The sequence below is a fragment of the Corvus moneduloides genome, chromosome 3 (genome assembly GCF_009650955.1).
Source record: "Corvus moneduloides isolate bCorMon1 chromosome 3, bCorMon1.pri, whole genome shotgun sequence".
In the NCBI taxonomy this organism is placed as follows: domain Eukaryota; kingdom Metazoa; phylum Chordata; class Aves; order Passeriformes; family Corvidae; genus Corvus; species Corvus moneduloides.
The window spans coordinates 57,114,856-57,140,764 of record NC_045478.1 but is presented as its reverse complement, the minus strand read 5'-3'; the positions used below and the strand labels follow the sequence as shown (position 1 = coordinate 57,140,764).

Genomic DNA, 25,909 nt, shown 5'->3' with positions numbered 1-25,909 from the left:
TATAGTCCATTTTACCTGCCCATTCAATTGATTTATCAAGGTTTACTTCTGTGTACACACTTGCTGGAATGCAAACCACAAATATATTTGCCATTGCAGAATGACACACATTAGTGATGCAGGGCTGATTTGGTTTGGTTTTTAACCTACCGACAGCTATATGCTACACAGGTAGAACAGAAGCCAAGGAAATCAAAGGAGCTATTTCCATTATAAAAGCAGAACATATATCAAGTTAATATTTAGAAGACGCAGTGCTGTGAGTCTGCACATGAGGATGCCAGAGGATATCATGGCAGTGTTGATTTAATACTTAATGCTTTCTATATGGGATAGTCACTGTAAAGAAGCTGCAAGATTCAGACTTGGTCCACACAAAATTTCTTGTGAATGCTTAGACAATCAGTAAAGCTACTGAAAGAATACTCAAGAGTAAACAATGAAAGAAACAGTGAAAATATTTGGTTTTTATTGCCCACCAGTATCACTGTAAAATAGAAAATGTGTTAAGTGCTGGAGTACTGCAAGTATTCCCAAACACTTGATGATGGAGACAAAGAAAATGTTTATCTCCAATTATCATTCCTGCCTTCTGTGCAGATGCTGAGGATGTGGTAAGATTCACAATTGCTTCAGTCAGGAAAATAAATCACTATCAGCCGAAGTTCTTCAGTGGATTAGGAAGGGGGTGAGGCTGTATTTGTTTCAACCTGAAGAGCATGTCTGTAATTGTACATTCATGCAGGCTTATCTCTGTATTTTTCTTCAATGTTATAAAATAAACACTCCAGAGAATGAAAAACCTGTGTTTCATTCCATTGTTTCAACAGGAATCATACAATCATTTGTCCCCTTTCACAAATCCCAGTTCCTCTCTCAAACTCATTTACAGCTATATTCCACCGTGGCCACAAACAATTACAGTTTTAACTATCCTGGATCAGTGTCACATGCCACATTACTAATACTCTTTACAATAAAGAGAGACAAACAAACATTAACAAGCCTCTCCAAACCTTTCCCCCCCCCCAGTTAAGCTCTTTGAAATGTAAGAAACACAGAAGAGAGATTTCATTCCAGAGTACTTATAAATACTTTTTAAAAAATTTTACATAAGCAATTTACCTCAAGTTCTCATATTAAGACTGTTCCTTATATGTTGAATGGGTAACAGCTGAGGTTAAACACGTTGCTAGGACTTCTATTGTGGAAGATCTGTGGTTTAGGATACATCTAACAATAAATTCACAATCATAGGTTCCTTTTTGGAAGTCCTACAATTTGAAAAACTTCATGAAAGATTCATTATTAAATACTGCTAAAAAAACATTAACTCTGCAAGCATTTTGGATGCATTGGCTCTGTGGGGCCAAGAGGTGTAATCAACAGGAAGCCTCTTTCTGTTTGCTTACTTTGAAACACTAGGCTGTGTGGGAGAGTGAAACTTTCTACAGTGACTTTTCAAACTGAAACCCTCTTCCAATAACATTTCCTGCACATTTTGCTGAGGATTTGTTTGAAGTCTTGTTTCTTGCCTTCAGACAGTGAACTGCTTGACTGCAATTTATTATATACCTTTGGCTTTCATTATTTTTAGCATGCTCTGTAAATGAAACTGCAACAAAAAAGAAGAAAAAAAAAGGCAGTGGAGAGTAAACAGCATATTGCACATCACAGTGGAGTGGATATAATTTCTCTTAATCTAAATCTGACAAGAAAAAAGCTTCTTAATGTAAATAAAAGAATACACATGAAGAGCTGGTTTTAACTACTATTCAGCTACGGTTTCCAACCTGATCCAGACTACTACTGTTCCAGCCTCTGAGAGTTCCTTCTACAACAGTACTGAGCTACCTGAAACCCCCTAACAGAATTATTTCCTGGATAGAGAAACAGAGCTGGAACTAAGGACTCGTATTTTTAAATATTGGTAGTTAATGCTAACTGCAGACAAAGGAAGATGCATCAAGAGCATCACACATCAAAAAACATGGCCTGGTTGATATTACTCCTGATCTTTCTAAGGCTAGGCTGAAGACAGTACAGGATGCTAATCTATGCTTCTTAAAAATACCTTTCCTTTGGGAAAAAGTTGGACATGGAGAGCTTTAGCATGAATCGAGAAGACAGTTGCCCCAGTTCAGTCAGCTACACCAGGCACTACCAGCTCACCACAGTTCTACGAGGCAGACAGCAAACATGGAGCATGCCATGTTTTACTGTGCTTTCTCAGCAAGCTGGCAATGACAACAAACAGTCTAAAATTAATGGCAGCTGTATGATTATTCTCAAAACAAATCAATGTAATGGAAGCAACGTTGGCTTTCCAGTCAGCTGGAAAACTATCCTTCTCCAGATAAAAGAGAAACTCTTCTTTTATTGTGGAGCTGATTAGCAAATACAAAACCAGCAAGCACTTAGTGGCATGAGAAAACCAATAAAGTCTGATATACCACTGAGTTTTGCTGCATTTGTTTCCACAATCAAAAAAGTTACATGGTTCAGTATTCTGAAGCCAACCTTCCCAGTACATTGTAACACTGAGCTTCTACTCCCACAGGGATGGAGCATGCCTGGTTCACATTTCAGACAGCATCAATAAACCAACACATGTCAATTGATAGAGTAACTGCACGATCTTAGAGCACATCTGGATTTGTACAAGTTCAACAGAATGTAACCTAGAGACACAAGTTTGCTCATACAAATGTGAAAATGGAGCAATACCAAGCTGCCTGGTAACATGCAAAAGACCATTAAAACAGCTGCCAAAGCACAGTTGGTGCTTTTTTCTAGTTGTTCTGCTCATGTGACCATAGCAGTATAATTATGGGAGTGGGAGGGAAACAATCTAAATAGTCCTTTAAACCTTTCCCAAATTATAGGCAACATAATCCTCAAGATGGGAAACAAAATGAGTCTTGGGTCTCATTTTCACTGGTAATTGTCTCAGCAGAGAGAACTATGAAGCATATATGGTAGGAACACTTCCGTAAGTTACAGCACTCTACCTTCTTGTGAATGCCTCATAAGACAAAGAAAAGTGCATCCTACTATACAGGATAATTTGCTACACTAATATTATTCAGATAGAGCAGAAGTGAATCATTAATCTACATAGGGTTAGCTACTTAAGCAGGAAATCTCATTGTGTCCAACTCCCACTTGTGCTTCTATTTAAAAAATAAATCCTTCGTTCAGAAAGCACTCATGTAAATCAGAATATCAGCAGAGAAAAAAAATGGTACCACACAATTCTACAGAAGTATTTTAATTTCATTTTCTCAACAGAAAAATTTATTAGCTCTAATGGAGGCTTCCATCAACGATCTGGTGTAAGCTCTGTATCTACGTATTTACTGTATTTATATTACATTGCTGATTATTACTGCAGTTCAGTGGCTAAGTAAACATGGTATTCTTTCATCAAGAAGAGCGCAGAACTTAGTCAAGGACTTGTTTCCTTACAGGCTGGCATAAATTCTGTCACACCATATGACTTTTACCATGACACAGATTTATCTAAGCAGTTATTTAACAGTGCTGTTAGGAGTAGAAAAAGCACTGCAGACAACCCTTGTGCCGGTGTGACGCAGATGAGTCGAGGCTATCTCAGAACACCCTGAGGCTAAAGGGGGTTATTGGTTACAGGGGGGTCCTCCCTCATTAAGAGAAGCAGGGGAAAGTCTATGCAGAATTCATTATAGGATGTGTTAAGGGGATTGTATAAATGGATGAGACTTATAATGAAACATTTAGGGGAAGGAATATAGGTAGAGAAAAGGAGGGATCAAGGTGGATCAGGAAGGAACAAGTAAGATAGAGGGAAAAGGAGATGAAAGGAACCAGTTGACTACAACTAGCTGGCTGATCAGCATGTTAGTCCTGATCTCAGTCGCTGAAGTCTATCCTATTTTCTCACTAAATCCTGTTTCTAAATATCTTCTTTAGGTGTGCTCTCTCTTTTTAGTGGTTATGTGTGAATAAGGGTTAACTTCACACTCAGTAAGGAGAAGAGATCTAAATACCAGTCCGAATGTGAAGTTCAGACATAGGAGCCTGAAGTTCTAATACCACAGGTGACCAAGAATCAGAAATCACAGATATAAACAGATTCTCAATGCAAATGTGTTCCTCAATCATTAAATTCTATCTTGATACTCACATATGAAAACAACTGTTATATATGCAGGACATCATGCACCTTGAATACATTTGCACTGTTTTTCATTTTGGATTAGCCTCTCCTAAAGGTTTAAGACATGAAACAGACCAAATCCAACTACTTATGAATTGAAGCAGAGATTGTATGAGTTTTGAGAAACAGCTCCTTGTGTTCTCAGAGGCCAATTTATGAGGTCAGTAATATTTCAATTCATAGATACTGTTATGGATTAGTGTTTGTGCCTATTATGTATGAAAGAGTAGACAGTTTTGATGCAAGAATTTTTATACAATTGGCTATTTAAGAACAACTAATCTTCTCATTTTAGTCTCACATCCAACTCAGACAGAGAGAAAGTCTTATTTAGAAATGGCATGGCTTTCCAGATTCCTCAATGGTCATCTAGCATGTATTTTTTCTATCACTGTCCTGAGAGACGGTGGCCATGGTTTCAAATATTCTGCTCACAGTTAGAAATTCTGTAATTGAAAATGTTGGCATGGGTGGAAAAAAAAATGTGCTTAGCAGGATTCCACTAATATCAGCTTAGAAATCTGAACACCTCCCCACCATGCTGCAGTTTTAATGACAGTGTTGCTCCTGTTCATCTGAGCTACTTCCAACTGAAATGCTGCTACCAGATGGGGAATTTGGGCTGAAAGAAACACACACTTGATTCCAACATAGATTTTGTTTTTTTCCTATTGTTGCAAGCAATTCTAGCAGGGCATCATCTGTCCAGAAAAATTGCAACTACAAAAAGTTGCAGCTAGAAATGTCATGTAAATTAAGATGTCCACAGCACTTCATGGGAAAAACTGAGAAAGATTTTATCATAGCAAACCTTGAAAAGCTCTAAGGTGGATGTCTCCAAACCAAACCATTTCAGTTAGAAATTCATCTTTTCTAATTAGGCAAAACTTCGCTTTCGTTCAATGCTCAGTCCCATTCAGTTAATGCAGAACATGCGTTTTAAAAAAAACTATAAAAATATCTGAACTTAGAATAAGCTCAGCTTTCTCCCTTCCCTGTCTGTAACTGCTGGAGAGGTGCATGTTCTTCTAAGAACACTTTCTTCTCCATGACAAAAAATACATTATACTAATACTTCTCAATTTTTGCTCATGTTATAAGTAAAGATGTCATTAAAAAAAAAAAAAAGTCTACTAAAAGAGTGCACTTTATACAATGTCAAACTGTAAAGTACTCAAGTTGTCCAGCTGTTGAATATCTGAGACACATTAAGCCAAATGGAAGGAGTCAGAACCTGTAAAGTTTCTGTCAATGTCAACTTTTTTCTTCGTAATTGTCTCTGTTGGTTTTCTCCATTATTAACTGTTCAGCTGTTTGTGAAGGCCTCAAAAAGAATAGCTGCTTTCTATTGACTATTTTTGCTGCTCATCATTAGCCTGGTCTATACCAGAACTGAAGACTGAAGTTAATAATGTCTTTGCACAGTACTTTCAAATAATAGCAAAAGGCAATTTATTTCCTAAAGCTAATCACTTCTTTCAATGAATAAAGACTATTTTGAGAAAAGGGAAATTGATGAAAATGCCAATATTCAAACCCTTCTTCTTAAAACCTAGACAAGAGGGGAGGACAGAAATGGTTGTTCCTCTGTTTTGGTGCTTAAAACATAAAACAAAAAATTCCTTTTTTTCTTTTTTTTTTCTAGATCCAAGAACTGATGCTCAGCCTGGGTCCAGTAGCATTGAGAGTACTCAGAGTGAAGCTGTTTCCATGCAGTGTCCTCTCACCAGCTCTCACATACTCATACCAAGTCCATACATTTTAATGTGCCTATCACAACAGAAGCACTATTTCATAACCATCATCAGCTGCAAAACTCATTTTTTCAAGTAAGCTTCTTATTAATCATAAACTATTTAAAGACAACATATTTCTTCAATATCAATAACAAAATCTGCTCAAGACTGAGAATCCTATGAAACCCTTTCTTGTCACAACACAGTTCTCCCAGCCTCCACAATTTTCTTTAGAACCAAAACTTCTAACAGTACAAAATCAGAAGACAACCTCATATTCATGTCAGAATGTATGTGCCACTGGACTCAAAGGTGAATAGCTCTCTTGCTTAAAGTCAAAACTAGAAAAGTGGTATGTGTATGTATTACAGTCATCCACAGAAAATATAAGGCAACTAACCACAGAAAGAAAACGATAAGTTCTCAACACTGTGCAAAATCATTGTTAGCGTGTATTATGAACTGAAGCTGAAAGGATTTGCTTACTTAGAAGTCTTTCTGACTAACCACAAAGCAGTAAATTTATGGTCTGATTTAGTGGGGAGCATAAAAAATTTGGGCAAAAATAATCCTGTGGATATTTATTTTTAATACAACCCTCGACCTAGCTTACAGCACTTCGTATGGTGGGTATTACAACTCATCTTTCAGTACAATAATGGCTTCTCCGCATTTCAGAATGCATTGGAGACTACTCCCTTCACGTACTATTTAACCACTCATGAAAAACTTTCTTGTTTTTTAATGCTGTGGGAAGGTCAGTTTGAGCATCTTCACTAACATTGGTTTGTTAGAACACTTAGAAGCTTACTGCAGTAGCCTCTTCTGGAATTATGGCTGGCATAGACATGCACTCTTGACCCTTAACTGAGGAAAAATATCATTTGATTTTCCTTAGGCTTTTGTCTGAGTGATATCAATGGGGAAAACTTTATTCTGAGACAAGAAGGGAACCCTGGGTAACATCTGTTACTTACTAGTGGGCACATATTCTCTCTTTCCCACAAATGGAAATCCAGGTGGAAAGCTACATAATCTAAAGTAAATTTGCTAATAGTATGTAAAACAAGTAGTTCTTAAAAATGTTTACTGTAATGTCAAAATATTTACTAACATTCTGTTTTTTTCATGATAACAAATAATTGTTTTCTAGGTATGTTTGCTATAAATCCTTACTGGTATATTTATATGCAATTTCTTTCTTGTTTTTCTGAGTTTTTCAAATGCTTTCATTATAAGTTAACTTCAAGTCCAATAGTTTTGCTTTAAAAAGATTTAAAAATGAAATACTAATTAATCATGTAAAATAATTAAAAAGTAAATAATAATCATTTAAAAGAATATCAGAAAGATAAATTACACTTTTTTTCATCCTATACATATCTAGTTAGTTAGTTCATTACCAGCAAATTGTAAAACTAAAGAACTTAAGAGAATCACTGAAATGCTAAGATTCAAGCCTATGAAGGTAATGAAAAAAAGAAATAAAAAAATACTGAGTATTACAACTAACATACTTGTCTAAAAGCTGGCTGTGGACTTTATTAAAACAGAACATCTCATTTCTTTTTCTTTTTTTAATTGATTCAACAGTCGTGTTCATGTTTTAGTTGCATCTCTTTTGGGCTGTCACTTCAACAGTTCCTCACCACTTAGGTGTAGCTGAGCCAGAATACTGGACTTAACGACTTTTTTTTTTTTTGAGATCATTTGTTTTTTAAATTCTCAAATGTTTACATAACTTCAAAACCAAATGATTCTTGTGCAAGAAATAGTAAAAACAAATATTGATGATGACAGCGCTATGTTGCAGGGTTGGACTGTAGCTCACTTTGAGGTTTTAAAATGTTGAAATGAACACAGAGTGCCAGCTATTCCGGAGAGAGGTGGAACTATTTCCCCACTGCCTCCAGAAGTACATTCCTGCCCCCTCCCCCAGGCTGGCATTAAAACCTCACACAGGCAAGCCAAATCAGAAAATTGATCTGGCAGAAACAGAACCCCAAAAAACAAGGCAAGATATAGTTTTCAGTATCAAGGTACATCTGGTTTCCTGCCTGGCAACACAAGTGCCAGTGCCAGAACAAGAAGTACAGAAACATCTCCCTTTCACCAGTGCAGGGAGGAGCGGCAATCAGGGAATTGCAGTGTGATAGTCTCAACAGACTTTGGGTTTGTTCACTCTTTTCTCTGTAGACAAACATTTTTGAAGATGGACAAAACTGACTGTCATCTGTTGGAGAATAGTCCAAGTGTGGACTAAATTTCTGCTAAACTACTTTCTGGTTTGGGGATGAAGAGAAGCTTTAAGCCTTACCTTTATAAAAGCCGTTTAGAAAACATTTTAAGCCCATAATTATTGGTAAAAGAGAGAAGGAAAATATTAATTGAACACCTAAACAAAATATTTACACATATATACAAATTTGAAACATGAAGACCAAGTGGCATTTCATTTTACTAAACTGGTTCTTACATCCCAAGACTAAACAATATCGTTAACTTCCTCCTCATTCCTTTAGCTCTTCTGATATTTGATATCAGAACTTATTCAACAGAAATCTAGCGTATTTTTTTTTTCCCTGATGGAAAAAGTATTTGGTATTCCAGAGAAGAGAAAATACAACATTAAAACCAAGTATCTCCTAGTGATATGCATATCCCTGTATGACTATGCAGCTAATGTGTAAAGGCTATTTAAAATGGCTTTGTTGCTCAACACATTCTGATTCCTTAACCACTGTCTGGTCAACCGTCATAAATTAAAATAAAAAAATACAATTATGTATTAAAAGAAGCAATGTTGTGCAATAGCTTATCATCCAATTTACCTCCTGTTTCATTATGGCTGTAAGATTACCTTCAGTCAATCCTTAAAGGATTAGTTGAACTAGATCTAATTGTGGGATTCAACTGTATAGACAAACATCCAAACAATGGGTTCCACCAGTTATTTGAAACCAGACAACAGAGAGATTGTTCCAGAATCCAAAAATCATGCAACAACTTTGAAATGGTCAAGACTCAAAAGCCTGGTTACTTCGTCTTTAAGAAAAAAAATTAATTAGACAGGGATGCAGACTTAGTTAATTCATGGGTCTCTGCCACCAGTTTGCTGTATGACATCATTCCTGTAGCAGGTGTTTTTAGACTGCCTTTGGAAGGGATGGTGACTGCAGTGATTTCTACAAAGAGTCAGAACACAATCTTTTAAACTCCTTCCTCCCTTCCTACAGGAGAAGGGTAGGGGACAGAATGAAAAGATAAGGTGGAAGAGCTGGATGCTATCAGAGGTTAGGGAACTTAAAACTGATGAAGTGCAAGTGTTTTAGAGAGAAATAGCTACATAGCCTAATCAGTTATTCTTGCTCTTGCAGCTTACAAGGCTCTGTGGAGTGTCCATTACTTTCTTTTTCTTCAAATATGTACGCCTGGAAGGCATCACCTGGACACTGAACTGATCCTCCACAGTCTCAGGCAATTAAGACATAGTTATTAATTCCAGAAATTTCTGCCAGAACATTAACTCTGGGTCCACCTGAGTTACACACATCTACAGTTCACATAAAATATTCCAGCATCATTTAAAAAATATGAAGTGCATAGCAAAAAAGTCTAAATCCACATAAATATGCTCCTGGCACAAGTATCTGAGCAGTATCAAGGATATAGCCAATGTCCTTGCTCCCTAGAGCAGCTGGGAATTTGTTAATAAAAGTGTCCTGATGTGTGCAGAAATCAGAAACAGATGGGCTGACCACTTCACTTCAAACTGCCAACTGGTCTTCCTGTGAATTTGCCAATTTTCTTTAAAGATATTCTACCAATCTTCCACATCACTGTGAAATTAGACCAACTGAGGATTTGGGAATAGCACAAGTACAGGGAATCTGTTCTCCCTGGAAGTCTAAGCACTTCTGTTTTGCCAACTCTGTGCTCTGAAATTCTTGAAGAGAAGGCCTATTTTTAGTCCTGCTAAACGTTGCACTCACTGGACCTGAATTACCTCTGTTGCACTTGAACTGCCCAACACTCTTAAGGCAGAGGAGACAGACCCTCTCTAACCAGCAGGACTAAGAGCTGCAGAACAGCAGACAGCTCTTCTCTTGGTACCTCACACATCTGTGAACCACCCCCCTTCCAAACTCCTACCAAGGCAGCTGAACCTGTCACTCTAAACTCCATTTAAATTTGTGCGAGAAACTCCCAAATAAATCTATATTTTTGACCTCCTATGCACTTTCTGCATGAAAAGCACTGTAAAAAATAATCTCACATTTACAGGTAGGAAAGGAGTTCCATAATTTTTTTGTGATATAGATGAGGATTGTTATAATGGCTAAAAAGTGGGGAAAAGTGAAGGGTTAAGAGGAAATTATCGAAGATGCTCACAACCAAATAGCTCCAGTTTTCAACTCATATTTTATTAATAGATGGGGTACAAATTTCAAGTGTACTTCAGTGAATTAGAAACCTAGCCTCCATGATAGATAAAAGCTCTTTATAAGTATTAAGGCAAACCTCAAGTGTTGAGAGAAAACAAGAAAAAATACTACATTTTTCCCAACAGGACTGATAATATTTTGGTTTGTTCTAACAAACTTAAGTATAAACATAATTACAAATATTAAGTATATTTTCCTTCTTCTAGTTTATTAGCCATTGCTAAATAGTATACATCATTTTTATGATGTATGGCAGGCTTCCCTGCACAACAAAGTAAAGAAAAACAGTCTCTGTCCCAAAAGGCCAAGCATTATATAAATGAGTAAATTGTAATCATTTTCCTGATTTTTTCATGAAATTAGGATTGCTAAAAGCATTCCATGTACTATCATAATTACCAGTAATAACATAAAAACTAATGCATTCCTGCCATTTTCAGTCCATTACCTGTGGATTTCCCATTTGTTATTTCTATCTCACAAAAGGAAGTTATGCATTTTGATACTTAAAGCAAGAATTCATCAACACAAACATAGCAATTACTGAATCTCCTAAAATGCAAAGGTAAAGAATGGAATTTCTTTCAAGTGAGGTCGCAGAGATATCTGGTGACCTTCATCATTCATAGTGACTACTACACAAAACAACAGCTGAAAGAGAAATTTCATATTCTGCCGGTTACTTTAATAGTCTATAATGCTCTGACTACAAAATTCCTGGATAAGCAAACAAAAACTCCTAATACTTCTCAAGACCCAAACAACTCTTACTGCTTACTGAGCAGTCTAAAAGCCATGCAAATCGCAGTAGACCTTTTACTATGTTTTGGGGAACAATACTTGTTCTGTTCACGTACGGTGGAGAGTAAAATTGCATGCATTCCTAACTACATGGGTTACTCAGATCATAAAGGGTGTGCCAGATAGCATTAGTGACACAGGGTCTTAGCCCACCTCTCTGACATCCACAGAAACCTCAACACTGCTTCTATTCCAGCCAATAAGAAGTGAATGGGCTTAAGAGAAGGTATCAGCTTTAGAGCTGCAGAAGGACTGCCAAGTTTTCTTTGAACAATTAGTAACAGAACATGGGAAAGAAACAGGGTCAGACTTGATCCTTGTCTCATTTAAAAAAAAGAGTAACAAAAGCCCCTCAAACCCACACCACACACAGTGCAGCATTCTCAGACTGCTGTCAGCTGGCACATGCAGAGGCCTTTTAAACACATTAGAACAACCCATACTTTTTCTCCAGTATCCTCACTGATCCTTTAGTTGCTAGCTTTTAGCACATAAGAAAACTTAAAACTTCCAGAACTTCACAAATCTGTTCATTTCTTATGATAATCTAGATAATGAAATAGCAGGGGAAAAAACAGAAGTTGTACAGCCCTAGTTTAGAAGACCTGACCTAAACAACCACACAACTAAAATCACTAGGGTGATGAAAAACAAGGATGGGAATTTAGTTCTAATGCCTAAGAGCTACTTGCATATTAACAGACTACAACCAACAAGAGGCACAATTCCTTGCCGTAAAAGCAAACCAGTTAGTATCTCTGAAAATTTAAAAGACATGTTAAAAAAAACCCCATACCTCTTTACTGCACAGGATCCTACTCTCAAATTTCTATAAGAAGTTTTAGCTTTCCTGTTTGAAAGAGAAATGCACATTGAATACTTTCGCATATATAAGGCCAAAACCACAGATGTAGGATTGTTTCTGCCATTAACAATGAGGGCTCCAAAGTCAGAATGCTAACAGCACATCCAGGATCCAAAGGCTCTTCCAGGTATAAAAATCACTGTCCTCCAAGTACTTCAGCTTCACAAATAAAAGGTTCTTACAACTGCATGACTTCATAAAAATATGTATGAAATAACAATTTATTATTTGGCACATTATGTTACAATGAATAGGTCAGTCATATCCATACAAACAACAGAAAACTACAGGAGAAACTGGGCATGTCTTCATATAGGAAAGCAACACAGAGCAAAATTTAAGATAATCTAGGTGATCTATCATGCAAGAAAGCAAGCCCAGAAACAAAAAACCAGAAGTGTACCTGTTGGAGGTCCAATGTAATGGTCACATAATGATACTCAATTCCATTCTGGATACTAGGGCTTTGCCACCAACTGTTCTTGCCATCAATTGCATTTGTTATCGGGTGTCGTTCTGTTAGAACAGCAGAAACAAATAAATTTCAAAACTATTACAAGATTTAATTATTTTTAGATCTGAAAGATAGATTTTAAGACAATTACAGAACTAATGAGGCAGGACTTCTAAAAGAAAAAAGAATAAATTAATTTTTCTTGTACTCTAGGGGCATCAGTCATGCTTATTATTACTGTAATACTGATCTAATGTTAATTCTTTATCTTTGGTTAGGATCACAAGAAGATCATTCAGAACATCTAACTGCAGAAGGCTCTCCTGATGCTACAGAAAATGTGGGCATTTAAATCAAGCAAACTCTTCCGACACTCTTCCAAAGTTTCAAGTACTGCGAAGTCATCGAATGTTGCAACAGAAACAACAACTCAGAAACCTGAGATAGGGTGTGCAAGGAAAGCAGAGATTAAATTTCTAAGACATTTCTAAGCACACATGGAAATAATTCAGGAAATAATTCACAAATCATTACAGAGGAAATGATTCAGAAATCATTACAGGATATATCCCTCAAGTGGAAAATTTTCTGACTCACATACATGTATATAAAGGAGGTTTGTTTGGTTATAATCCTTATCAGAGTCCAAGATGCATTATTTTTCATGTCTATATGGACTCTGCTGCAGTATCCCAAATGAATCCTAAATAAGAGGGATATGAATTTATTTACAGAATGGAATTTTTCCTTAATTTCAAGATCTTCTACATTATCAAAGTTTGGTTACTTAGTACTTTAATGTTATTTAGACTGAGAAAAATCGCTCTCAACATTTCCAGGTTATTTTTTGTGGTCAATTTGTGTTTCTCTCTGTACAAAATGGAGAATAACAAAACCACAATTTTAAAAGGTATAAGGATCTATATTTTGAAGTCCCTACTTGTCTACAGCAAGCCTGTACATTATGAGGAAAACAACCCAAAGAAAATCCAAATACAGTCAGTTTCTTCTATGCAAGTTCTGTTTGCAAAAACATGAATTAGGAGAAAACCTTATCCCTCTTATTAAGGATGACTTTCTAAACTGTCAGGTTTTCTTGGTATAAAACTGGAATATGATTCATATTCTGGGCCTAGAATTGTAAGTAATTGATTTATGAACTGATAAGTTTACTTATTATTTTAATTATTACTTTAATCAACCAGCCAGACTGATAGTCTTTGTATCTCTGTTTTTTTGATATATCAACCACCTGTGGAGGACAGGAGTCCTAGCTCATGAAGGGAAGTCAGAATGCCTGAACATATTTAAAGACACAATTCAAGTGCTTTGTGGGAGTGAGTGAAGGCATAAACCCTCAATATTGAAAATGCCAAAAATTTCATTTAATTATTAGATTATTCAATGGCATTAGTGGGCAGCAACATTTGCAAGTTAGAATTCTGGTACTACAACTGATAAAGCTATTAGTAGCTTTATGTTGAAGAGAAAAGCAAAGCACACCCTATGCTTTACATGCTGTCAGTACCACAGCTCCAATCATTTTCTCAAATTTTGGCTTTAACTGAGTGGTAGCAAAAATCAGCTGTAAATCAAATCCAGGGCTCCTTGGTGATTGTGACAGAAGCTGTCTAATTGGAAATTTTGATCTAAGTCTCTTCAGATGAAATTGATATCAAGGTAAATCATCAGAAGGAGGATTGGGAGATGAATCAACAATTAACTGTAATCACCATTATGAAAGTTTAATCATAATTACTTGGAAAATTGATTAATTGCTGGCATGTTTTGCTTATTTAAAAGGTAAGGGGGGAAAATACAATATTTGTAAAAAGGACTGGATTGCCAATGCAGTTCAAGGACCAATCTCCCTGATGGATGGCAAGAGGGAGAACTTAGAGTGAGCCCATCAAACTGTGCACTTTAATTTGGACTCACATGTGATTAACCAGGGAATTTGTGTTCATTTCCTACTACAGTAATTAAGGGGAGGCACTCCAGACTGACACATTCCAGGGGGATCCTTTAAAGTCTGGTTATATTATATGGTTCTCCTATTAACAAGCCATCTCTGTTTAAACAAGGCACTTCCCTTTGCCAAATGAACATTTAAAGACCTTAAAATGAGGTATGATTGACAACAAAAGACCAGATATTATGAAGTTGGGCAGATGCAAGTTCAGAAGAGTGTAGAAACAAGGGGAAACATAGATATAAAACATTCTGATGGGTTTTTTGGATACACACATGTTTGTGTACATTGTCTGGCATCATAGACAAAGCAGTATCTCCGGTTTAGGTTTGATTTTTGAATTAAGCAAACTTCATATAGGAAAAAAAATTGTGTAATGTGCATGTGTCTCTAAATTCCCACCTATAAAATAGGAAAGTCTCTCTGCCAGTCAGAATGCTTCCAAAAACTGAATTCTTCTCTGAGTGAAACACACTGCTATAAGGTAATTGGATGTATCTATTGCTAAAGAATCATATGACCTTCCCTCAGAAGGTGGCATTTTCTGCAGTTAAAAAAGACATTGAAACTTGGAAAACAATCTGGAAAAAAAATTGGTTGTAACTGTCTTCATATAAATTAAGTAGTCTACACTGGGACAATTATAAATAGCTTCGCAAATATAAGATGAGGAGCAATTCAGCAGGAAAAGAAAGCATCTGAGGTTTGCAAATGACAACTAACTGTCCTCTCAGTGGTATTTCACCATTAGAAAGCAGAAATATCAAAGTAAAACATGTGAATGGGAACATATGCTTATTCTGAAGCAAACCTGGATCTCTGTTTAGAGCTAGTAAGAGCTCAGGTGAATTTTTATAAATATGAAAGCCTCTAAAGAGAATTCCAAAGAACTGCAACTCATGCAGTTAGAGTTCTAGAAGTTAAAACCTATGAGGAAAAGGAAAGAAAAGAGACAGCTTAGTGTAGAAACTAGATAGATCAATACCATCAACACTTAATTAATTAATTTTTTTTTTTTTAAGAAAAAGAGAATAATCCATTTCTTGTATTGACTGAACTCAGGAAATAGGTAACATGAATTTCTGCAAGGAGACGCAGATTAGCTATTAGAAAAACACTTTGTTTTGAGTGATGTAATGAGTGAGCCACACAAGAAAGTGTGGCCATGGGAGGAAGTTTCTAAGGAGCATCCAAACAAGCTTCTGTCTGGAAAGCTACAGCCGCAGATAGCTCATCCTGTCCAGAACTAGCAGACAGATTAAATGTCATCCTTTTTTTTTTTCCTTTTGTCCTGTGGTTTTAAGCACATGCTTAAATGTCATGAGGTATAAATGTATCTAAGTTTTATGGGACACAACTGGAAAAAAAAAAATTGTCTTCATGCTTCTGTGTCTGTGCTTCTTCCAACATTTTACCTATTCCATTAAAAGCTGTCTTAAGTATCCCTACACCCTCTACCATCTACAGTGCCAATATACCCATGAAAATCTAATAATGTTAAAACTGTTCATGTCTTTCACTGCAAGGTTACACGAAATTAAACTTGTACAACTTGACTAAAAAATTTTCTTAGTTCTCATCTTCCCAACTACCAGAAACAGCCATGTCTGAAGTAGACGATAACAAATTCATACTTGAAAACTGATTTTGCTTCCAGGTAATCTTTAAGAAAGCAGTGTTAGCAAAAATCAATTTTAATATGAAAAACTAAGCATTAAACCATGCAGTGCTCCATTACTTTATCTTATTTTTTCTGGCTCGGTGGAACTGAATTTACTGGAATTTCAGATATTGCTTAGATTGGCCAAAATGTTCAAATTCCACATGTAGGTATGCAGGTAAAAGTCAGTTATCTGTTTTTTATTCACAGTTAGTGTATATCAAAATAATTCAGCAACAGCTGTAGATACTTAATATTTCAAAATCTGAATTCAGGTGCTCTGCTTTTCAGTACCTGAATCAGAAAGTTCTGTGGGAGGAGTATCCATATCAGATACAGATTTTGAAATACCTTTGAAAGAGATGGTTAACCTGATTTAAAAAGAGACACACATTTCACAGGAATTGGGCTGGTAAACTACTGTTTTGCTCCCTGATATCTACACCCTTCGGAACAAAACGAAAATGGCACACATACGATGTTGGAGCCTGCTCCTTTGATCACAAATGCGGCACTGAGGGTTCCTTTCCGGCTGTCCAGGTACATGTTCAACGAGTTTGCAGTACATTTCCCGCCCCTTTTCTCCACAGGTAGCATTGGTTGTGATGAGAGCATTACTAGCCAGGTTCAGCACTGCAGGAAACAGTCCTGCAAACAAAATAAAATAAAATCATAAACAAAAGCAATAGAGGCAAAACCAAGGTGAATTTAGCAGAATAATCATGAATTAATATAACAACTGTTACAATACTAAAACAAAAGCTTTCGTTTACAACAGCTATGGAAGTAATAAAGAAAAACTTTGGATGTGCATCCAGAATTTAGACATCAGAATAAAGCCATTATATACTGATGGGTTTCTCCCCATTCTTCCAAAATTCAAATTGGTACCTTCTGGTTATATCATGAACAACAGCAGGACACCAAAGGAGAAAGTACAGAAACATACAAAGCATCATAAAATTTTATTTTTCACAATCAAACCTTGTGTTCCTACCCAGTTGGCCACAGCGACATCATACACAAAGTACCCATGAAAACTCTTTATCATTCTTTTTCTGCTTACATCTCCATGGAAAAGCTTTTCCTTCACAGACTGCAGCACTTGCTTTACACTGTATTACTGTTCTGCTTAGGACCTCACAGACACCTTTGTCATCAGAGCAGCTGGGTAATTCATCCAGACACATGAATAGCATATGTCATGTTTCCCTTTCCTCAAGAAGAAAATAACATATACGACATCATATCTTTTATGGTAGTACTATTGTTATTTTTCCAGGTGCACATGCTGAGTGATGTATTATAATTCTCATTCAGCACAGCATTTAAGCACATCTGAGTGCTCTGCTGAGCCAAGTTATATGTAGCAGTAAGCTATAAAGATTATAAACCGTATGAAGAACATTCATTAAGGTGGGTTACTCTCCTTTCCACTAAGTACTGAACAAAACCTTTGAGCTGTAATAAAATTGATCCATGGAGACAAACTGATAGACTGTGTTGAATGCATACATTACTGCCCCTCACATTAAATCAATCAGTTTTGCACCTTCAAAAGCAAATTTGCCATGGCTACAGGTTAAACCAAAAAAATCCAACCTAAACCAACCAACTAAACAAAAAAAAGGCTGATGTATGGATGCATGGGATCATTTTTGGATTCATTTTATGACAATTTCAACTGGCCCAAAACTCACTCTTGCAATTCATTCAACTTCCAACCCTATTATACTATTATAACCTTAAAATAAGGCTTTAATAAAAACTGAATTGGTCATTATTGTACTCTGATAAAACTCCCTTTATAATGGCATTTCTTTTTGTCCTCTACAAATGGACAACACTCTTCAACTGACTCCTTTCAGTCCTTTAATAGCAGTCTCCTGCTTGTCTCTGCAATTAACCTGCGTGCCATTTAATTACCAAGCGTGGCTGGTCATGGTACAGCTGTCCTTTGACACTGTGAGTTAGTGACTCTCACACTCACTTTAAAACCATGTGTAAATACACTGCTTGAGCAAGAGAGCCAATTAGTTACTAGCCTGTCCAATTTGTACAGTCAGTCAATACTTGAGACTTCACTGATCATGTAGATTGCTCCTTCTGTATAGATTAAAGCTCATTTTCATGACACTTTAAAATCTATACAGTTGTTCATGTATTTTTATTCACTGCACTCAGTGATATTTTCTGCCTTCTGTGATGGGACCAAATGGTAAAAATCTGTATAAGCATTAGCAGAGTAGACGAATTAATAGCTGTGGAACTTCCTATGTTGACTGACAGCCTCATTATTCTCTTTTTAGGCTGTACAAAGTTAATAGTGTAGAAGCCACTAATCATTTACTGTTAACAAAGAGTCTGGCATTTGGTTTGCAGCTAAGTATTTTAAGCCCTCAAAAGTGAACCTTGTACAAAGGACAGAATGATCCTACATGCCAAGAATTGCAGTACATGGCATCAAGAGAATAAATCCTTCAAAAACGAGCTGTAAGAGAGCAACCAAAAAACCTCCAGATTCACACAGCTATAAAAATATTACCTATTCTACGTCTATCACAAATCATACCTTGTTCTAAGTTTTAACACAAACTTTAAATGTAAGATAGGCAAATAAACGAAGAATACTTAAGAAACTCATTTATTAGAATATAACTTCACCCTTGGGTCACCTCTTTAATGTGCAGAGCAGCTTAAGGCAAAGCTACCAAAAGAGCCTTGCCTATAATTAGTACAAACATAGGCAACAAAACAAGTATTGGGTGTTTCCCTGAAGAGCCCACGTCAAGATGCCAGTACCTCACAGAGGTGCTCCACACTGAATTCTCCACAGGCTCAGAGTGGCAGGCAGAGAGCAGAAGATGCCCATTACAGCCAGCACTTCACCTTTGCAATTGACCCTCACCCTCAGGGTTTTAACAAGTTATAATTAACAACTACATATTTGAAATTCTTTGAATAATCTTTATTTCCAGGGAGCAGGGGATTGGGCTCAATAGGCCTTATGGGTCTCTTCCAACTCAAGATATTCTATGATTCTATAATATTCCTTTGTGCAGCCCAAAATAAGGCTTTGCTTTAAAAGAGCATTGGATGTGCAAGCCTGATAGAATGGAGAAAGCAATATTATTCATATCGATTTCTAGAAGTTACATATATATATATATTTTCACAACAGAGGCATGACATTCTAGCAATACAGAAGATGAAACCATTGTCTTAAAACTTTTAGCTAGGCCTTTTGAATATGAAATAAAAATGTGTATGTTTATGATGCTAATATATGGTCACATTTTCTGAGATTCACATCTTAGAAATTCATCTTCCAATCATAAATCCCCAGGAAAAATAGCAAGAGATCTCTAGCTAGCACAGGTAATTTTTTCTGCCTTGTTTTCATTACAATAATCATACACAAGAAATATTTTAAAACTGATGTACTAGTTTTGTACATCATCAATTCAATTTCCCCATTATTTTTAAAGTTTGTTGTCATCAATCCCACCTTGAATTCTATGGGCATCCTCCTATCAAACACTTCCAAAAATATTATCTGCTAAAATGACAAAGAGCTATTCTTCTTTATTGCCAAACGCCTTTTTTAAACATTTGCTCCAGTGCAAAGACTGGATAAAATGCCTCTGAGTCACAAACACATTATCACTATTTAGTGTAACTCAAGTGCAAGCAGAAAAATTCTACTCCCTTCAACTGCTGCCAGATACATCAATCTTTTCCCTCCTTTGTGTCGCTGGCAAGAAACTTATTAGCATTCATTTATATCTGTTAAAAAATAACAAAATTCTAACAACTACATGGAGGAAATAGGTAGAAAATACTGGCTTTTAATTAGGTAGTGCTTTTAGCAACTTGGGTTCAATTTCTGGTTTTCAAAGGACTGCTGCTGTATGAAGAGAAAAAGAGTATCATATTCTCCCTGTGAAATGGGCATGGTCATCTTTCTGCTTTGCACTTTGGTTTTTAAGCATGGAACACATTCAATGAAGATTTTAGAGCATGGAAACCCAATAGTAAGTTTGTTTAGGGTTGAGAGGTGATTAAACTATAAGGCAAATAACACAGAAATTAATCAAATCATTTAAAGTTGTGTACAATGCACAGGTAATCAAGCACGCTCCTCAAGTCACCAGACAATTAGTGATGGTAAGTTTAGCATGTATTTTCAACAGAAAAAAGGAAAAGCAGCAAATCAGCAGGATTCTCTTACATACAGGCTCCTATGTACTCAAGTTTTACGCAGCCACTGTTCTAGTTAAGTAGGTGTGGAATCGAGGTACCAACTACATTATCGTTTTTTATAATGGGTCCTGGATCATAGCATATCTATCTTAAAGATAAAAATAGTGGCTGCTTGGGACCTGTGGTTTTTTTGCAGATGCCTCATGAGTCATCCCTTATCAATACTAAAATTCTCTGGAGACACTGGCAAGCACGTCAGTGATTCACTGAGTTCAACACATTCAGACTAGCAAACAGACTTTCACAAGATTCCACAAAGGCCATTAAAGGATGTAAGCCATCATAACATATGAAGGAATGACCTTTCATGAGGTCAGAATGAAAAATGGAGAATAGCAGTGGAAAACCACAGCAATCTTTGCTGAATCCTATTTTGTTCCAACAGCTACATAAGTAACTTAGAAAAGAGGATAATAAGTAAGATGACTGCTTATTGATGATAAAAATTATACAGGAAAATTAAAATAAGTACAGACTACATAGTGGTAGAAAAAATTTCACAGAATGGTTTGTCTAGGCAGTAAAATGGTATCTGAAATCAAGGAATGGAAATTAATACACAGGGGGAAAACATGATTGCCTCTGCACTAGCTATTAGCAGTCCTGAAAGAGTTATTATTGATATTTCAGTGAAAATATTAACTCAAGGAATAGAAAAAAAAGTCATTACATTATTGCATGAATCCATCTGTACTGATTACTCAAATACTGCATGGTTTTCCTTACCTCTCATCTCCAAAAGGATATGGTGGAGCTAAAAATTAAAAAAAAACAAGTGACAAGATCACAGCTGTGGAACAGCTTCTGAATGTAGATATAAATAGGCTACGAGTTTTCTACTGGAAAACAAACTGATGGGGAAATGTATAAAATTATGTTACTGCATACAAAATCATAAATGGCTTTAGTGAGTAAATCCTTGGAGTGAAAATGATAAGTTTAGCTATCCTTCTACCACAAATTGAAGATGCAGAGTCAGCTTATCAGACAGGAGTTTTCTTCACTGATTGGGACTTTATTCCTGTTTATAACTGGAACTGCCTTTCAGTATGATAGCAATTAAATTATAGAATAGATGAATAAATTATATAATAAAATATTTTTATTCCAAAGGCAAGAATGGATTAAAATCCGATTAGATTAATACACACAACAAGGGTTCATCTGGAGCTGTTAAACATGAATGGCTTGGGTTCAGTTGTCAGTTCAGAACATCCCTGAATCAGTAGCTGCTGCAGGGGTTTACCCAGGGAGACTTCACTGTACTCTTCCTCTTTCACATTTTTCCTCAATATTGCCACTGATAGGTATCTTTAGTTTTTTCTTACTAAGGCTGGTAGCATATACATCCCAACATAAAGGTTCATCCAAAACGGAACAGGAACTATAACCTTAATTTTGTGTGGTATTGCTAATGAAACTGCAATATTTTTGCCAATATTCAATTCTTTCAGCAGCCCTTTTCCTTTATACTATTTCCCATTATTACCTTGCACCCATAGAGGTCTCCTCAATGGCTATCTATTCTATAGAATGGATCTTATTCTATAGAATCTCTGTAGAACATTCTCTTGAGCCTGGCAATTTCCTTGAAGTTTTCTGCAAAGCAGCGTTACCTAATTAATTTTCGTATGTTTTCCTTATTTCACTGCATAAAGGAAAAAAAACAGACCAGCTTCATGTGTTTTATCTACTTTTCATGACTTCCCACCAACCTTCAGCTCATATAAGCTCCATGAGTATCAGTGGAATAAAACCTACCTGGCACCCTGCCCTGTTTTGTCATGCCCTATTACCTACTTCCCTGCCAAACTGACAGATTTTCCACATGCTTTACTGCAATAGTGGAGATCAGCAGAAGCAGATGAGCTACACAAGTAGCAGGTACAAGACATTTTCATAAAGCCTGTCAGCTGCTGAATTCAGTCTCATTCTCACTCCCCTTTGAAACAGCACTGTTTGGTTGACCTTCAGAGCCCACTGAGTTGATTTCCCCAGCTGAGAGAGGATGGAGGGATTCTAGAGGGAAATCAAAGATATTAACTGCATCTCCAGCTGCCGAATGGTGATTACAGGTTCATTATGAAGTGGGGATAGTCACTGGAGTAACACACTTTTAAAATTTATCAAGAAGCAGCTACAGCAAAGGAGGGCTACAGGAGACAGATATGAATGTAAACAAAATAATTACCCTGACATTAGTGTTCCCACCATTCACCACTTCTGACACATTTTTCTTTCTTTCCCTTCACATAACCCATGGAGAACTGTAAATCCCGTTACAATCACATCACCATCCCACACCTACAGAGCAACCGGTGGGAAAAGTTTCACTAGAATTACTGCAGCACTACAACTGAAATACAAGCAAGGAACCAAGACTATAACCTCTGTTAGACTTCTGCTACTGCATGGAGGAAACAGCAGACATCTTAAATGAGAAAGAAGGAACTACCACAGGTGGTTGATAGGAGATGGAAGACAGCAGCAGAGATCTTTGCATGGAGACGAAGGAAGGAACTCTGAGTAGGGGAGACTGGGAAGAGAGAAGAAAACTGGAAGAAAGACCACCGCATAGATACTCATAGAGCCTGTAACCCTTCTTTTTGACAGAAAATTATTGGCACACTAAAATTTGCATTCAGTATTATTTAAAGTCTATATTGTGATTTGATTACACAGCGATAAGATCAGCATCTCATTTTACCCAGGGTAAAATTAATATAAATAATTGCAGTGCCTGCACACACAAACAAAATGTTAACTTTAAAAAATCAGTATTGATTTTTAATAGGTTTTTTAAAGTACTTCCAAGATAGAAGACAAACTTTGGTTTACCAGCTCTGGGATTTCTTTGTGTCTTATTAAAGCATTAGAACAGAGAAAATGTTTTTCTCCTTCAAATAAAGCTCTGTTAAGACCTGCATATTCCTCTTCTCCCCTCTAAACAGAGGCACTGCATACTTCCTTCAAGTATTTGGCACTGCATACTTCCTTCAATCTTCTCAAAATATCCCTAGTCTCTTCAAAGAAGCAAACAAAACAGCCTGCCTAAATATGTCTAACTTTTCAAGCCAATCTTCCTCGTCTATAGAGCACTTTGAAATGTTCATGCAGTCAAGCAGAGCTGTTTGCCACTGAATTTGTACTAAAAAGACAAAAGAGAATATGTCAATTTCCGATGTTCTAAGAAGTGTCACTGGAAAAAGAGAGACTTGTCTGCTGCAGTGCAGAGCTATGCTAGGCTGTGGGAACACAGTGGGGAGAAAAAACTGGGACAAAACAAAACAAAATGTTGCAGCACTGAATTGCTTCCAGCTGTGCACGACAGGGAGTAACTTAATGCATTCTATCCACAATGTAGACGAATACTTTTATACAACTAGAAAATAAACCCAATTTGAAGAAATAGCTGTCCAGACACAACAGAGCACACAGACTGAAAAAAAAATTGACACTAGGACCATTTGTCCAGAGGAAAACAAAATGGAAAAAAAATGTTTCAGTACCCATTTATGTCAGTTGCCCCAAATCACTGGGCACAGTACTGTTCAGTAGTCAGCCTTTTTTCCTTCCAAAGGAAGTAGAAAAATAGTTTTTGATGTTTGGTGCTAGAGATGGCTTGCTTTTACTTAGAAGTGATTTTCTCTATGTATTATAAGCAACATTACATACACCCTCCTGCATATTTATCTTCAACACAAAAGGCGGAGTATGAAACACTGACCTGAAGAAGCTTGATAGCAAAGCTAACTAGAATACGTACAAAGTAACAGACACAGCTGAAGGAGGACATACTGATTATCTAAGTAATACTACTTTGCCTCTCTGCAGCTCAGAGCATTGAAAATCTGTAGGCACTTTGCTGATTTTTAACAGCAAAACTTGGTCAGTTTTACAGATTGAAGACTGAGTGAAAAAATTGCTACTGGATTACCCCAATATTCTATTGTATGTAATATATAAGCATCCTCCTTGCTTTGTAATGAATTTCCTTTCTTTCCCAGAGCTGTCACAAAGGCTGTTTTGCAAAGGAGAACAGGAAAGACACAGGTGAAATCCCGTCTCCTTGACATCCATGGCAGAACTCCCACTGAATCAAAAATCCAAAGCACAAAGACTTAATGGACATCTCATTTTCAAAGGTATTTACATGCCCAGCTGGAGTCAGACACCCACTGATTTTCAAATGTATTCCATCTGTATTCTGGCAAAAATTTTGAAGGGCAAAATCCCAGTTGTACAAATACCCTATCTGTAGAAAGGGTACACTATGCATGAAGAAGCAAGCAGCAGTGCACTCTTTACAGTTATTTCCTTTTATTTTTTAACCACATGATCTTCATTAAAACCTTTGCAATGCAGTAGTATGGTCCTGGGCAGCCAAGCAGGCCTAACAAGAAAAAGTGAAACAACCTCTGAGAGACAACAAATTTCTGCAAACAGGAATTCTCCCAAATCACATCTTTTGTTCTTAGATAGCACACAACCATTTACAATTTCCCCAAACTGCAGGTCATGGCTAAAAATGTCCATTTTTATTCCGTTCCCATGACTGAATACCAGGGTCTCCATATTAAGAAGACACACACTCATGCACTTCTCTCATTTGCAAACAGAGGATGAGACATAGATCTGTATGATTTGTCTATCTCATCACTGAAGTACAAAAGAAAACAAAGCATGAAAAATGGAAAAAAAACTAAATCAGAATTTCTTAAAGGTAGGATAGAGCCTGGGAAAATCAGAGCCTCCAGATGCAATTTACTGATGACTTTTTTGTCTTGACAAAATTTTGCTTTATGAAAAACATCTCTGCTATGCATTGTCTCGGACACTAAAGAATATGAAGCATATTACTACTTTTGCAATAACTTCAAAATCAATGGCCATTGAATCCACACAGAAAAGTCAGAATTAGTTACTGTGCCCTTGAGTCTTCAATAGTGTCAACTTAAACAGAAAGACTGAAACGTATGCTGCGTTCTTCTACAAGAGGAAACAAAAGCCGTCTTACGGAGGCTAATAAAACTCATCCATCTATTCATTATCACCTAACTGACAAAAAAAAATCCAAACTCAGTCTAACTTCATGAAACCAAAGAGTAAATGGAAAAACTGATCTTACCATATGTAAGAGATTCTGTGCACTTACACTTACCCTGAGGATTCAGATTAAAATAAAGTGTTTCAACTGATGAGCTTGAATAAACATGAAGTTCAATTTTCATTCTTTGAACTGATTTACTTCTCACTATTCTGCTGTAATGCTTTACAAACACATACTGATAAGGATTATAAATTTTCAACATATCCTGGTAAAATGTGAGATCACCAATTAGCAATTTCGATGCAGAGTTCTTAAGAACTGTCTTCAGAGGATTAGAGAATCACTGAGGCTGAAAAGCCTCATATCTAGCCCAAAACCCTGCTCAAGTAGGGTCATGGGAGCAGGTGGCCCAGGACTGTGGAGCTGAGCTTTTAGTATCCTGAAGTATGCAGGCTCCACAGCCCC

At 36.6% G+C, this 25,909-nt stretch overlaps 1 protein-coding gene across 3 annotated transcripts in view; it reads right to left on the bottom strand.

The window, feature by feature from the left end:
- LAMA2 (laminin subunit alpha 2) overlaps positions 1 to 25,909 on the bottom strand; it is a 346,447-nt gene that overhangs the window by 247,726 nt on the left and 72,812 nt on the right. For all 3 annotated transcript variants that reach the window (XM_032101660.1, XM_032101662.1, XM_032101661.1), the window contains exons 2-3: positions 16,609 to 16,779; positions 12,449 to 12,561 (exon numbers count right to left, since the gene is read on the bottom strand). In XM_032101660.1, coding sequence (XP_031957551.1) covers positions 12,449 to 12,561; positions 16,609 to 16,779 — 284 coding nt within the window. The remainder of the gene's footprint in view (positions 1 to 12,448; positions 12,562 to 16,608; positions 16,780 to 25,909) is intronic.